This window comes from Leiobunum rupestre, chromosome 2, assembly GCF_980474605.1.
Source record: "Leiobunum rupestre chromosome 2, qqLeiRupe1.1.hap1, whole genome shotgun sequence".
NCBI classification, from domain to species: domain Eukaryota; kingdom Metazoa; phylum Arthropoda; class Arachnida; order Opiliones; family Sclerosomatidae; genus Leiobunum; species Leiobunum rupestre.
Window position 1 is genome coordinate 26,789,186 of NC_143385.1, and position 13,354 is coordinate 26,802,539.

The window sequence follows — 13,354 nt, forward strand, 5'->3', positions numbered from 1 at the left end:
TTTTCCTAACTTCGGCTGAAACAGTGAAAGTGAGTCATTCGATTTAGGCAAAAAAGCCATCTTGAAAGGCCCGTATAATTTTAATGCAAAGCGTTAGATTCCATTTAATGAACCCCTATCAATTTTAACTCTGATTTCTCTAAACTAGAATTCAAACGTTTCTTCCTCCGTTATGGTGGTAATTTTGCTTCTGCTTATATATAGCTTTCTCATTGTACGTTACGCACGTTGAATACAAATACAATTTTATCGCGGAACTTTCATGGTTTCAATTATCTACGCATATGGCATGATTCATTTGTTTTATAAAACTTGTTTAGTGGAATATTTCAAAACCACTTTACCTAAAGATTATCAATTCGGTTCAAAATGCCGTTTCGTATAAGAAAATTCAACATTACCTTATCTTTAATCTAAATATATTAAGAAGCACTATATAATTAAGCTTTAAATGTAATTCGGTTTATTTTTGCACTGGCTGGACGTTGTTCGTTTTCTCCACTAGGTTTCTTTTCACGTTTTCTTTGGACGCACGCTTTCTTTGCACAATGGTGCCACCTAGCTTTAAGGAACATTATACGGATTTGAATGAACACTTGTCTTTGCGCATGCTTGAGAAAATTAAATAATTAACCCGTGACGTTCCATGTTACCATTTTACATAGAGCTTCTTCTCTAAACAACTACCTTAAGAAAAAATTCATGTAAGATGCTCTATAAGTGAACAGTCGAATACAGTTTATAAAGATTTTTCTGCACAGTATCCTAAAAGACACTTTGAAATATTACGTTGGATATTGATGAGCACCAAAATTACGAAAGTTGGCCATTTTGGAATCTCTTCTTATACAAGTGTCCTTAATTTTAAAAAAATAGTTAATAATAATAATAATAATCAGCTAGGCTAATACCCAAGGCACCACCTTAGGCCTAAGCCATCAGGATGAAAACTATTTTTCCCCATTTGAAATTCCATGAAAAATAAATACAATTTGCATTTGGAATTGTGTTTCTTACTAAAAACGTTAAAAATGTATCTTTATTTATATTTTCCATAAGGCTCCTACGCGTCTTTCTCAGCTTCGTTGAGTAAATAGCGCGATATACGTCGTGAAATTGGTGGCCTGAGCCTTGAGGTACTTTAAAGTGCTCGACGAAACATTAGCTCAAAGGTCGAGTGCAGAATATGTTTCAACATTTTCCTTATTTGTCCGATAATTTTACGAAATTATCAAAAACACCCTTTAAATACATTTAAATTTGTTGAGATTAATAATGACCTAAAAATGTTGTTGGAAACAAATTCAAATAGAAGAGCTTTTTTGATTGAAATCTCTATGTTAATTTAAAACAGGATTTCTTAGGAAATCATCGAAATAATTTGACGAAAATATCAAATATGGATCCAATGAAAACCTTTTTTGGCGATGAACTTGTAACCAAAAGGTAATGAATTCATTTAATTTGTGCTTAAATCCATAATAGAGTGCTTTGTTTTCAGAGCTTGAGTAAGTACTACTTAAAACATGGATTCTTTAGTTAAAATCAAACAAATTATGAACCAAATAGTTCAATGATAGCTTTTAGCATGATATTTTTATTTTGACATCGTGTTGGTCTTATATAGTGCTATCTTATCCCCCCCATGATTAGAGATTATGTACCAACCGCTTTCTATCTTAAGAGGAACGCAACTCCACCATGTTTCGCCCCCCCCCCCGCAAGTATATAAAATAAAATTATTTTATTCAACTTTATTCCCATTTGATGATAGATATTTATTACAAATATAATTTGATTAAAGTTGAATGCAAATTTGGACATAACATCAAGGGTATTAATTAATTATTATAAAATTAATTATAATATAAATACACGGACGTTAAAATTAAAGGAATTTAAGTGCCGCTAAAACTTTTATATACATGTATCAAATATCTGTTTTCAGGGTGCTCACTTGAAAACATTTTAAGGAAAAATAATTAATATACTTTCGTTCTATATGTAACCAGGCTAATCTAACAAGTTTCAGGTGACATTTTACTCGGTATACATTAACCCTGTGTAGTAGTCGATTTTCCTATTTTATTTTGAACCTTCTACCTAATTAAAGTATGTTTATATCTGAAATATCCATAGTTTAGTCTAGCTATCATTCATTTTCTTAGTGTGTTCTACTATACATGAACATATATTACGAGATTAGAGTTGTGAGACTTTTTTGTAAACATAAAATAGTATATGTTAATAGAGCCGCTAAAACATCTTTTGGCAAGGGCCGCTGCCAGCTACGAAGGTTCAGTTTTGATAACAATTATTATTAACAGAGGTGACAATCAATCGAAGCTTCACCGAAAATTTGTCAATCAATTCTTTGGAATAAAATCTTTATTGAAATATCAATCAATTATGAGCAGACATTCGGCAATAATGTGCCAGAGATTATCCGAAGTTCCCTCTGGCTCAACAATCTCCCTTAATTCCTACCTCGTTAGCTGTTCCTTTGACATTTCTCTGGGTAAGTTACTCATTGCGTAATTCAATTTTGGGAACTAAAAGGGGTAGATTGATTGGATGGTTACACTTTTCTTACATATCTGGAATAGTGTGATGGTCGTGGACGAGAATTAAAAAGTTTTTAAATTTGCAAATGACCACAAGCATTTCTCTTATGTGAGAAGTAACAAGCTTCGTATTCTACTAAAGTTGAAACCCAGGGGTTGTTCCATTCGACATCAAAAATTTTCGATCGCGTTATACCAGTTTTAGTCATCGCGGGCCTGTACATTTCATCATTTGATTTATCAACTGCATTGACGTGACAAATAGAAACGATACATCGGGTCTGAAAATCTCTTTCAGTCGCGATAGCTTTAGGGTCCTCGTGGGCCCGTCAATTTGGACTTTTATGGAGATAAATGAAAATGATACGTCAAGAGATTGTATATGAAAAGCTTTCTCTGTAATAAGTTTAATTTGAGCTAAAAAATGGCCCATTAAATAATTTCAATGTCGATGTGGAAATAATATTTCGACTTAGCTGACTTGTTATCGTTGGGTCTGAGTGTGCAATAACTGGTGGCTTTACCGGCGAGTCGGGGTCCGGCTCTTGTAACCCATAAGAGCGGTGGCGCATTGGGTTATGTTAGCTCTGATCGAATGGTCCTATCTCCACTTCCGACTTCGGTCAGGTAGGGGCAGGAAACAGTGCTTCGGCTCAGGCTAACGGAGAGGGTCCAGGCAAACTGTCCACCTCGGCGGATTGGGTGGCCTGCTGTGGGGTGGCGGGCCTCCTTATAAGGGCACGGTGGACCCATCTCCCGGCCTTTTTGAGTCCACCGGGATATCCAGTGCCAGCTGTGCCGGGTTAAGTGGACCACTGTGTGCCCGTCGTTCCCCTTTAGGAGCTCTCTCCAAAGGGTTTGCCTCTTTACCTACGTAGGTAGGGTGTCGGCTGGAGTTGCTTTAGCATCCACTCTTACTCCCACTGCTGTGTGCGACGGGGGGGGGGGGATTGGTCCACCCGTTGCTGCACCTTCTGCTGGGTTGAGTGGATGGGTGCCACAGGTGCGACCATCAGTATTAGCGTAATACTACCCGTGCTGGATTTGTCACCAGTCCGGGCTTGGGGACGCGGGCGTAGGGCACTATGATGCTCGGCCTCCGGTGGTATGGCCTCTGTTGCTAGGTACACCTTGCTATTATTTCTGACACACTGATTTGTTATCGTTGCTGCCAATCCCTTTCAATATAAAATAAAAATATCAAATCAGAATAATTAATTTGTTGATATTATTACACGTGGTGAGACTTTCTTCAATTAACAACTTTAAAATATCGATGTGTTTTATTTAACATTTTAGAAGCGGTATCTGGTCTGGTTTTGAAAAATAATACATTTTCGGATCATGAAATACTGGAAACATATGAAAGGTTAGTTTCCGGGGTCACTCGTATAGTCAATTCACGAGTGGTAATTTGTGACTTCCCAAAAGAGGCTCTGATTAATCATCGTGATGAAACATTACTATTTTCAATTCATATAACTTTATCAAGCCTGAAGATTAATGGTATAACTAGTTTATGAAATCAGAGAATGTTACATTTTGGAACGCTGGTTCTGAATGTATGACTTCATTTTCGGGTGGTGACCAAAGTGATATTAAACAAAAGATTGACACCATTTATGTATGTAAAAATTGTACATTAAAAGCATTCCTTTAGAAAATTACGGATCCAATTTTATTCCAAAATTAGTTTCCAAAATTGGTCAGATCCAAATTTGAATATTATAAAATCCAAATCAACTTATATTTGATCCACTAACAATGAATCAAATTTACCTTTATTCCGATTTGATTAGAATTGGATTTAAACGGGATGTGTTCAGTTTGATCTAAATTTATACATTGGCCAAGTAATTACCTTTAGAGATATTGTCTTTAATTTAACGTTTTTAAGTAAGCGACAGTAATAAAAACCTTTATTTCATTTCAGAATCGAAGAAATATTTGTTAATAGCACAATCAACCCTTTCACTCGGTTAGATGTTCTTTATTTGAAGATGTTTGTTGGAAGAGAATATGATGAACTAACTAAAAACTATCGTAATTATTACGAAGAAGTAAGCTATACAGATTGTAATATTTCTTATTCGATATATGAAGACTTTCAGAAGCCCAAAGGCCACCAAACTCAAATTTTCCGGAAAATAAATAAGGAAAACGTTCCAAAATAAAGATGTTATTAATTTGATGGCCACGATCCATCAATTCTGATAAGACTTTCTTGTACCGCAACTTCGTACTGCAACTTCGTACCGCAACCTCGTACCGCCAACTCGCACCTCATCAGCCACGAATATACTCTGTCAAATTAGATTCGAAAATAACACCTTAAATTGAGCAGATCCAAATTTAATTTTAATTGAAATTTGGATTCAAAATGCATCACATTTGATCCAATTGCAATGTATAAAATTTAACTTTATTTTGATGTTAGAACAACTTGTTTCGAGCAAAAATTTCAACTCGATGCGTCTTGATTACAGTTAAATCCAAATATGGACATAGAGTTTAGTCAAAATTTGAAGAAAAACTCCTCTTATTTTCTTTATTCAGCGAACCTAATTTAGCTTGGGAGAGCTTGTAGTTTTAGGTAGGTATTTGTCCTGCAGGTAAGACCGACTGAAAAATCTTATTGCAGTAAAGCACTGTTCACCCGCAGGTTTTTTGGGTACCGGGTTTTTATTTCAAACCCTGGTATAATGATATAAATTAAAAGTTTCTACCTTATTGAATATTTGTAGATAGTTGAAAACCGACGAGCAGGAATAAAAAAAGAGTTATCACGGAAGCACATTATAGAAACTTGCGACAGCGACCCTGCAGTGGACATGTCAATTCTGGATTCATTCATTTACGACCAACTGATTAATAACAATTTCTCAGAAAAAGATGTCTTAGACGAATTTATTACGTTAGTTACTGCGGTAAGTTTGATTAAAAATACTTTTTACGAAATTATATCGTATAGATACCGGGGGTTTATGTTTGCTCGGTCTAGCCATTTTTCTTTAAAACCACATACTCTAGAATGTTGAAATATTAGGGTTATTTATTGTTAATTTAACGGGTTAATTTCAGAAAAATCGGAAAACATTTCGAAGTTTTAGAAAATGTATTTTCGCACTGGAAAGTGGTAGAAAAATATTTAAATGAAAACGTTTTAGTGCAATCTCAGAATCTAAGAAATAAAAATTATTCTGTTGAAATAGGCTTTTTTTACTACGTTTTAAGGTCATGAAAAAAAAGTAAGTACTACCCAAACGTAAACTTAAGTTTTGTGGTAAAAATATATGCCGATTATGTGTGAGCATTTAAGAAAATATATTTATCAAATCCAATTTAATATTTTTAGAGTAAATATTTTTTTAAACAATGGCCTGTTTGAGCAAATTAAAGAACCAAATAATACAAAAATTTAAATCTCAAAAATAATGAATAAAGCTTAAATAATAAGCTGTTTATCAAAACAATTATCTAATAAACATTTTATTCTTATAGAATGTTTCAGATTGCTATTTACATTTTCAGAAAACGTTTAAAAATTTAAAACTTCTGATATATAAATTTAATGGTACAAAAAGCTTAAGATTGAGGTTAAGATGAATAAAATTATCAAAATTTTAAAGCTTAAGATCCATAAAATAATCAAAATTGTAAGGCTTAAGGGGGAAGACTAAAGTGGCCATTGTCTACTTTCGTTCAAGCTGAACTCTTTTGCATTTGTATTTGAAATTATAAAATTAATATTTCCGTGTTAAACAGCCTCTTGTTTAGTGCCTAAAATAATTTTTACAATTTTTAATTTAAAAGTAATTAAGTAATTACGTTTTAATTCGGACCCCCGGAGCTAAATATTCAAAATTATAAGGCTTAAGATCAATAAAATGCTAATAATCTCAATTTAACCCAAAATCCGATAAATATATCTCACTCAGTAAGTTATAAATTTGAATAACATTTAGAATTTTATTCCAAAAGTAAAAATAATGAATGTTAAAAATATTTGAATAGGCCTTTGATACAACCGCCACTGCACTAGTTTGGTCTCTTTTTCTAATTGGATCTCATCCGGATGTTCAGAAGGAATTACACCGGGAATTGGACGAAGTGTTCGGAAATGACGTCGATAGAGACATTACGTTGAGAGATTTGAACCAACTGAAGTACCTCCTCTGCGTGTATAAAGTAAATTGGACATTTTGTGATATATTCATTCTACCCGTTGATTACATAAAAGAGGGATTATAGTACTAATTACAGATGAAGCATTATTATATATGATAATTTGTCAAATTTGTTTAGGGTTTAGCTATATTCTCCCTTTTAATTATGGACTAATCTACTTTTTCGCGTAGTTTATCATCTGAAGCATTATTAAACGCAGGGCCATGCTTAGATCTTCAGCGGCCCTACAAATATACTATTTTAGGTTTTCGAAAATGAAGAAAATAGAACGTCTAATGTCTCTAATCTCTTTATTTATGTTAATTAAATAATACACTAAGGAAATAAACTGTATTAGTTTAGATACATTCTTATTATACAAAACAAAGAGGTGTCAAATAAGATTTAAAAAGAAATCTCAATATACTACACAGGGCAAATATATACCGAGTAAAATGATACCTGGACCATGAGAGATTAGCTTGTTTAGGTTTTGTGTGCATAGAACGCTAGTCTATGAAGTATTTTATCGTAAATGGTGTTAAAATAAAGGCCATAAAACGGATCTCTGGTGCATGTACATTTATAACATTTATACCGGCACTTAATTTTAACGACTCTGAGTTTACGCTAAGCTCGCCAACACCTAAACACCAGAAATGACAAAAGATAATTTTCAGTTGCATACGTCTCTTATCGGTGATGTTTAGGAATTAGTTTGCACAGTGGCGCAAAAGGAAATTAAGTTAGCCTCTCGCTAGATGGTACTTTCAACATTTAGTTGAATAATGAGAGTGTTAGAAGTCATCTGAAAGTGATGCGTTTTTGTGGCATTTAACATAATGTTTTTAAATGCTCTTAAATTTCGCTATTATGTTATTCAAAACGAATATTCGAAATAAACCTTTAGTGCATGAAACCAAAAACTATAAAGGTACCATCGACCCGAATAATTAAAATGTCAATTTTTTGATAGTAGTTATTTAATGTATTATGAAAAAATTGCGTACGTTATTACAAAGGCCCGTGCACGACTCTCGGCAACAAAGAAACATTAAAGATGGAACTTACATAAATTATTAGTGCTTTTGTTTAGAGAAAAAATGGCTTTCTGATCTGAACCTAATAAGGGGTTTTCAAAGAGCTACGTTAAATTTATTCCATTAAGACATAGCAACAATTTAAATAAAACTCTTCTTGTTCTTTCTTAAATACTAGGAAATAAATTTTAAAGAATCTAAAAAGAGTGCACTGCATCCCAAATTTGCTATAATGCAATAGTCTACACTACGCAACGTCCTATTTTTTTGTGGATCTTGAAAGTTGAAACCTATAATTTGCCAAAGGAACGAGAACCTTGTAGCCGAAATTGTCGAACTAAAATGACAGAAATTAATTAAAGATATTTCCGTGCACAGGCCATTATGATAACATAGGCCACGAAATAAAAAAACAAGTTTACCTTTAACAAAGAACACTGTTTCGAAGGGTTTTTACTAAAATGGATTCGATTCTTTTCTAGGAATCGACGCGGTTGTTTCCACCAATTCCATTCATCGGAAGACAACTCGCCTCTGACAGTGTAATTGGTAAATATTGTTCATTTGGTGCTTATCATGAAATATTCGAAGAATGTATGAAGGTTAACCAAGAATAAGAAGTTGAAACTCTAGCCTCTGTTTCCACGATTTCCTTAAGATATTCCCCGCCAGGGGCGTAGGAACCAGGGTGGCAAGAGGGGGCAATGCCCCTCCCTAGAATTTTACTGGGAGGGGTAACTAATGTTATTGCCCCCTCCAACTTTTTGGTCAGTTGAAATCTACGCAAGGCTCAAATTATATTTTAAAAGCATATAAAGCTTATAGAACCTCAACTGTGTTTAAATTTCAGTCTTTTCCCGCCAATGTATATAGTAGAAAAATGTACAAATGCATTCGGAGAAGCTACACGCCATTAAAAATTCAAAACCATTCTCCAGACCCCTTTTGGTTTAACTTTGCCCCCTCCAACTTCAAGAACGTTCCTACGCCCCCGCCCCGCCTACACGGAGAGACATTGTATTGAAGTGCTGCCTGCATATTCTATGTTCACCCCATTAAATTTCCCTTTGAACCAAGTGTATAGTATAGAAAAAAATTCATACTATGCAGTTTCATTGGGTGCCAATTTGTGGTTCATGGCCAATTTACTAATCAATAATACAAGAATATATTAATTATAATTACGCAATATGGAGAATGACTATGGGCATCATGTTCCAGTTTTCCCACCTTAGCAGTAAAATAGGGGGGGGGGGGGTCCCATCGCGTTAAAAGCGTACGTTTTTGGGAACCAATGAGATACCGCACGGTTTGATTGTCTTTTAAGACGAAAAGCTTCTGGTTAGAACATGAGGTGGTTTTGGAGGAACAACGTCCCGAAACAGTCAAAGTACAAATAAAAACTTGCTGAGGTTAACGGTAATAGTAAGTGTAGGGAACTGACGGTTGGCTCGCGTGGCATGAAGGGCTTGCCATCACCGTCCTACGCATTTTAACCCGGCCACCTGTTACTTGATCACGCACAAGCAACATTGCTTATGTCGTCGAAGGTGGTGCTTTGGGTATTAGCTCTATTTAATAAAACAGTCACACACATTCGTGGTATAATACTTGTACATTTAAAACTACTCCCAATTAAATTAATCTTCTGTACACTACATTTTATTCTATTTTACAGGAGGAAAAACCATACCGAAAGGAACGAATGTAGTAGTTAATATCAGCCATCTTCATCGTCTCCCGAATCATTTTGAAAATCCAGAAGAATTTAAACCGGAAAGATTTTTTGCTGAAAATATAAAAGATCTTCACCCATGCGCTTATATACCATTTTCCTTTGGAAGAAGAGACTGTATAGGTAAATTAATTACCTTTGATACTAAATTCGGAATTTCAGGGGCTAAGCACCGTTTCACTGATAGAAACTTCAATTCCATTCTATAATTTGGTGTTTCTAGCGTCTTGTTCAGGTGATTAAGGCCGTCATTTTGCGATACCTGGCTCACTTAATTAGATCACGTTTATCTTTATTATCTCTTCTCAAATTGTAACTGATTCATTATCGTAAATAACCAATCTGAACTCATCTGCTATAATTATGCTCATGAGATTTAGTCAGCTGAATAGTTATCTAAGTTTATGTTTATTAGATATGTAATCTTGTGGAAGCAATTCCGAATAAACCGTTATAAAATTTTCGAGCGCAGTTTTTATTGAAGGATATCTACAATCTATAACTGTGAGGCATCTGAAATAAGCTCGTCGGCATTTTATGAAAACAGATTTCTTTGGAATTTTAACCATCTCGTTTGGATTTTGACTCACTTCAACTGATCTGATAATATCTGAGCGTAAATATGGATATTCTGATATCTTTTTAGTACAATTATTTTATCAGTTCAATAACGCCACTCTTATTTGAGAGTTCTTTAGAATAATTACGTACTTCCTAAATATCTGAATTTATCTCAAGATAAGTTTTACAATACGCCTATATTCAAAGGTGGGTAAAAATACAGACCCACAAAGGAATATGAAAGACCAATAAGAAACTGTTATTTCGTTCCACGCCGTCTGAATCGCAGACGATTTTGAAACGCAACACAGGAAATTCGTTCCCACCGAAATTCAAATTTCATAGGGTGGGTCGTCCTTTTAATATAGGCGTATATGAATAGATTATTAAATTATCTTTGATATGGAACCTTTAAATAATGAATAAGATATTGTTATTTACCGTATTAATGAAAAAGGTTTAGCAATCTTTGGTACATAATTAAATTGGATCGAAACCTTCGCCTCTTCCCACTCAAGAGAGGATAAGCAGTTGGCTGGTTGGATAAACATTTGAGGCCTTTCCTAAAATCATTACTTACAACTACTTCTATAAACACAAAAAGTATTAAACTTTAGGAACGGAAATTAATTTGGCACCCTTATTTTCAAAGACCATACATACATTTCATTGGGAACAAAAATTTAAAAATAAATGTAGTAAATTGGAACTCTGACCAAAAGGAGATTACGAAACCAGGCGCTTAGGTTTTTCGTGGAAATCGATTGTCAGTTTTATGACGAGGTAACTGTGCTGTTTTGTGCCATCTATACTGGAACCGCAAACTATATAAAACAAATTATTTTATGGCAGCAATATTATTTAATTTGCATATGATAGATTTAAATATGAAGACTCGACAGATGTTGCATTGTGTTGTACTGCATTTCATCTGCCTACAATAATTGACGCTCTAAATGTAATTCTAATTCTACTAGCAGCAGTAGCGGCGCCACGATTTTTGGGGAGGTAGGCCAACCATTTGGAGCCCCCCCCCCCCCCAACATTTTTTTCGAATCCGTCCACGTGGATTATTTAATTTTTTTTTAAGCAAGTGGTGCAATTTTTGGATAAAACGGGTACGCGACGAAAAAATTAGAACTAATAACACTTAACAAATGAATGGTTATTTACTTATTTCTACGACTGAATTCAAGTCTATCAATATAAATTCATTCCTTCGGTACTTCGCATGTACGAAAATGAATGTACATAGGTACACTAACATTGTAAGTAAAGTAAGTTTAAGAACCATTTATTTGTAAAGATAAAATTTAAGATACAATTTGGATATAGTAGCGCTCGCTAAAAATTATAACTAAAATAAAAACTACTGTCAAAGAAAAGTTACTCGTACCTTTGAAAGGAATAAAAACAGCAGCGTCGTTAAGCGCATCACCCGCGTTGAATATTGAAAAATTAATAAATACATAAATTATTTCGTAAACAAATTACAGAATTTTCTGATATTAAATAATTTGGAGGCCCATATATTAAATTTTGGGGGCCCCTTAAGACGACTTTTGGAGGCCCTTACCAAAATTTTTAATAGGCTCTAGCCCACCCCGGCCTGTTGCTGGCGCCGCTACTGACTAGCAGTTGTTAGACAGGGACATTTTTCTTTCAAAGATACTCTTCCCTCTCGGAAGCAAACTACACCCGGTATGATTGGATTGCAGGGATTGTGGCTTTGAGAAGCTGGCGCTCACCTCTCCATGAAAAGATCGCGTTATTACTTTCGAAAGCATAAAGTGTTAGATGTCCTCCTGTTGAATCGGAAGTGCAAGTTATCCTTACACGTTTTCGTTGACTCGCTTAACCTATTAATTAAATATTGATAAACCCGTTTAAAAGCGTTACTCAACCTCTAGTAAGTATACATTTTGGTAAATATAAAGAAAAAGATTACGCCCCTCTACTTTTCCACGTGCACTCTTCTACACTTTTCTTCTTGTAATGACGGAGGCATTAGGTTCGATCCCTGCCTCTCTACGGGTAGACAGATACTGTTTTCAGGGAATTATAATAAACTGAGGCTATAGCAAGGGGATACCAAAAATTAATTTATTTGTATTTACGGATAACGTCTATGTGGGATATTTTTATGTGTTGCTCCCCATTTCCTTTATGCTCGAAGAGTAAGTTCCTACCTCTTATCCCCTAAAATCAAATCATCGCGGTTCTCATTGGTTTACGGAAACTGAAATCTTGGTGATAAGAATTTTAGTCTTGATAGAAAATATTAAACACCATCTAAAAGCAAAATTAATATATTATAAAATTCCTTTATTATTGTACAGGATTCCTCATTTACCGTTAGTAGTTAATAGATGCGTTACATTTTTAATCAAAAGTAAAGTTGGGACACAGTCTGCGACTTGGAACTGCTAGTACGACAACTCATTTGAGGGGCCATTTTTGAGCCTGGAGGAAGCTATGTAATCTTTGGCTCTTCTGCTAGGAGAACGTGGCACCTAATGTGCGTAATTGTGAACCCTTTTTCGGCCGGCCCGGTGATTTTAGCTAGAAAAAACCGCGGTTTTTCCCACCCTTGGCAAAACTGTGCCAACCCTGTGGACGTAGTTTTGTGCTGTAGAACTTATAATTCTACAAGTTCACCCTATACTCGTTTTCTAGCCTTGTTATAACCTGGCTAATATTCACTTTAAAAGATATAAAAAATTATTTTGTTTAGAATGTTTTAAGAACAACACGGAAAAGCATTGATTTACCAATATTTTTTGTGCCCTTCTAGGATCAACCTTTGCCCAGAGGAGTGGTCTTACCATGTTAACTGCCATCCTAAGAAAATTCCAAGTGAAGAGCACTCAACAAAGGGACCAATTGCACGTGCGATGGGGAATTATTGGAAAGCCTGACACTGACATCTTACTACAAATACTTCCTCGTTCGTCCACTTCATCATACCAGAAGTAATTGGCTCATTTACAGTTTTCAAGATTCATGGCAAGAAGTTCTTTATATTCGAATGATCACGTTTGACAGATAACAGGAAGCAACTTTCCGTGAATCTAACACTAACTTATCTTAGGTTTATTTTAAAAATTAAATTTGGTTTGGTTGCAAATTTGAAAGTGCGAACAATAAAGGAATTTTTTTATTTCGAAGTTCATTAATTTTTTTGTTTCTTAACCTAATACTAATAATCAGCTAGGCTAATACATTTAGCACTACCTTAGGCATAAGTCATCCAGCGACTTTTGAAGCCATTAATTCAAGCCGGGTTA

The 13,354-nt window shown here is 34.7% G+C and overlaps 1 protein-coding gene across 1 annotated transcript; it reads left to right on the top strand.

Annotated features, from left to right (window-relative positions):
• Window positions 1-2,246: 2,246 nt before the first annotated feature.
• On the top strand, window positions 2,247-13,136 carry LOC149956661 (cytochrome P450 4C1-like). Its single transcript, XM_090164749.1, has 8 exons — window positions 2,247-2,518; window positions 3,864-3,933; window positions 4,498-4,624; window positions 5,309-5,491; window positions 6,579-6,752; window positions 8,254-8,320; window positions 9,450-9,629; window positions 12,862-13,136. The coding sequence occupies exons 1-8, from the start codon at window positions 2,410-2,412 to the stop codon at window positions 13,041-13,043; spliced, it is 1,092 nt and encodes a 363-aa protein (XP_090020875.1). The 5' UTR covers window positions 2,247-2,409; the 3' UTR covers window positions 13,044-13,136.
• The last annotated feature ends 218 nt before the right edge of the window (window positions 13,137-13,354 follow it).

Coding starts and splice junctions, on each gene's coding strand:
- LOC149956661 (XM_090164749.1), top strand. CDS start 2,410: ATGAGCAGACATTCGGCAATAATGTGCCAGAGATTATCCGAAGTTCCC. Junction 2,519..3,863: donor TTCCTTTGACATTTCTCTGG/GTAAGTTACTCA, acceptor TTAACATTTTAG/AAGCGGTATCTGGTCTGGTT. Junction 6,753..8,253: donor ACCTCCTCTGCGTGTATAAA/GTAAATTGGACA, acceptor ATTCTTTTCTAG/GAATCGACGCGGTTGTTTCC.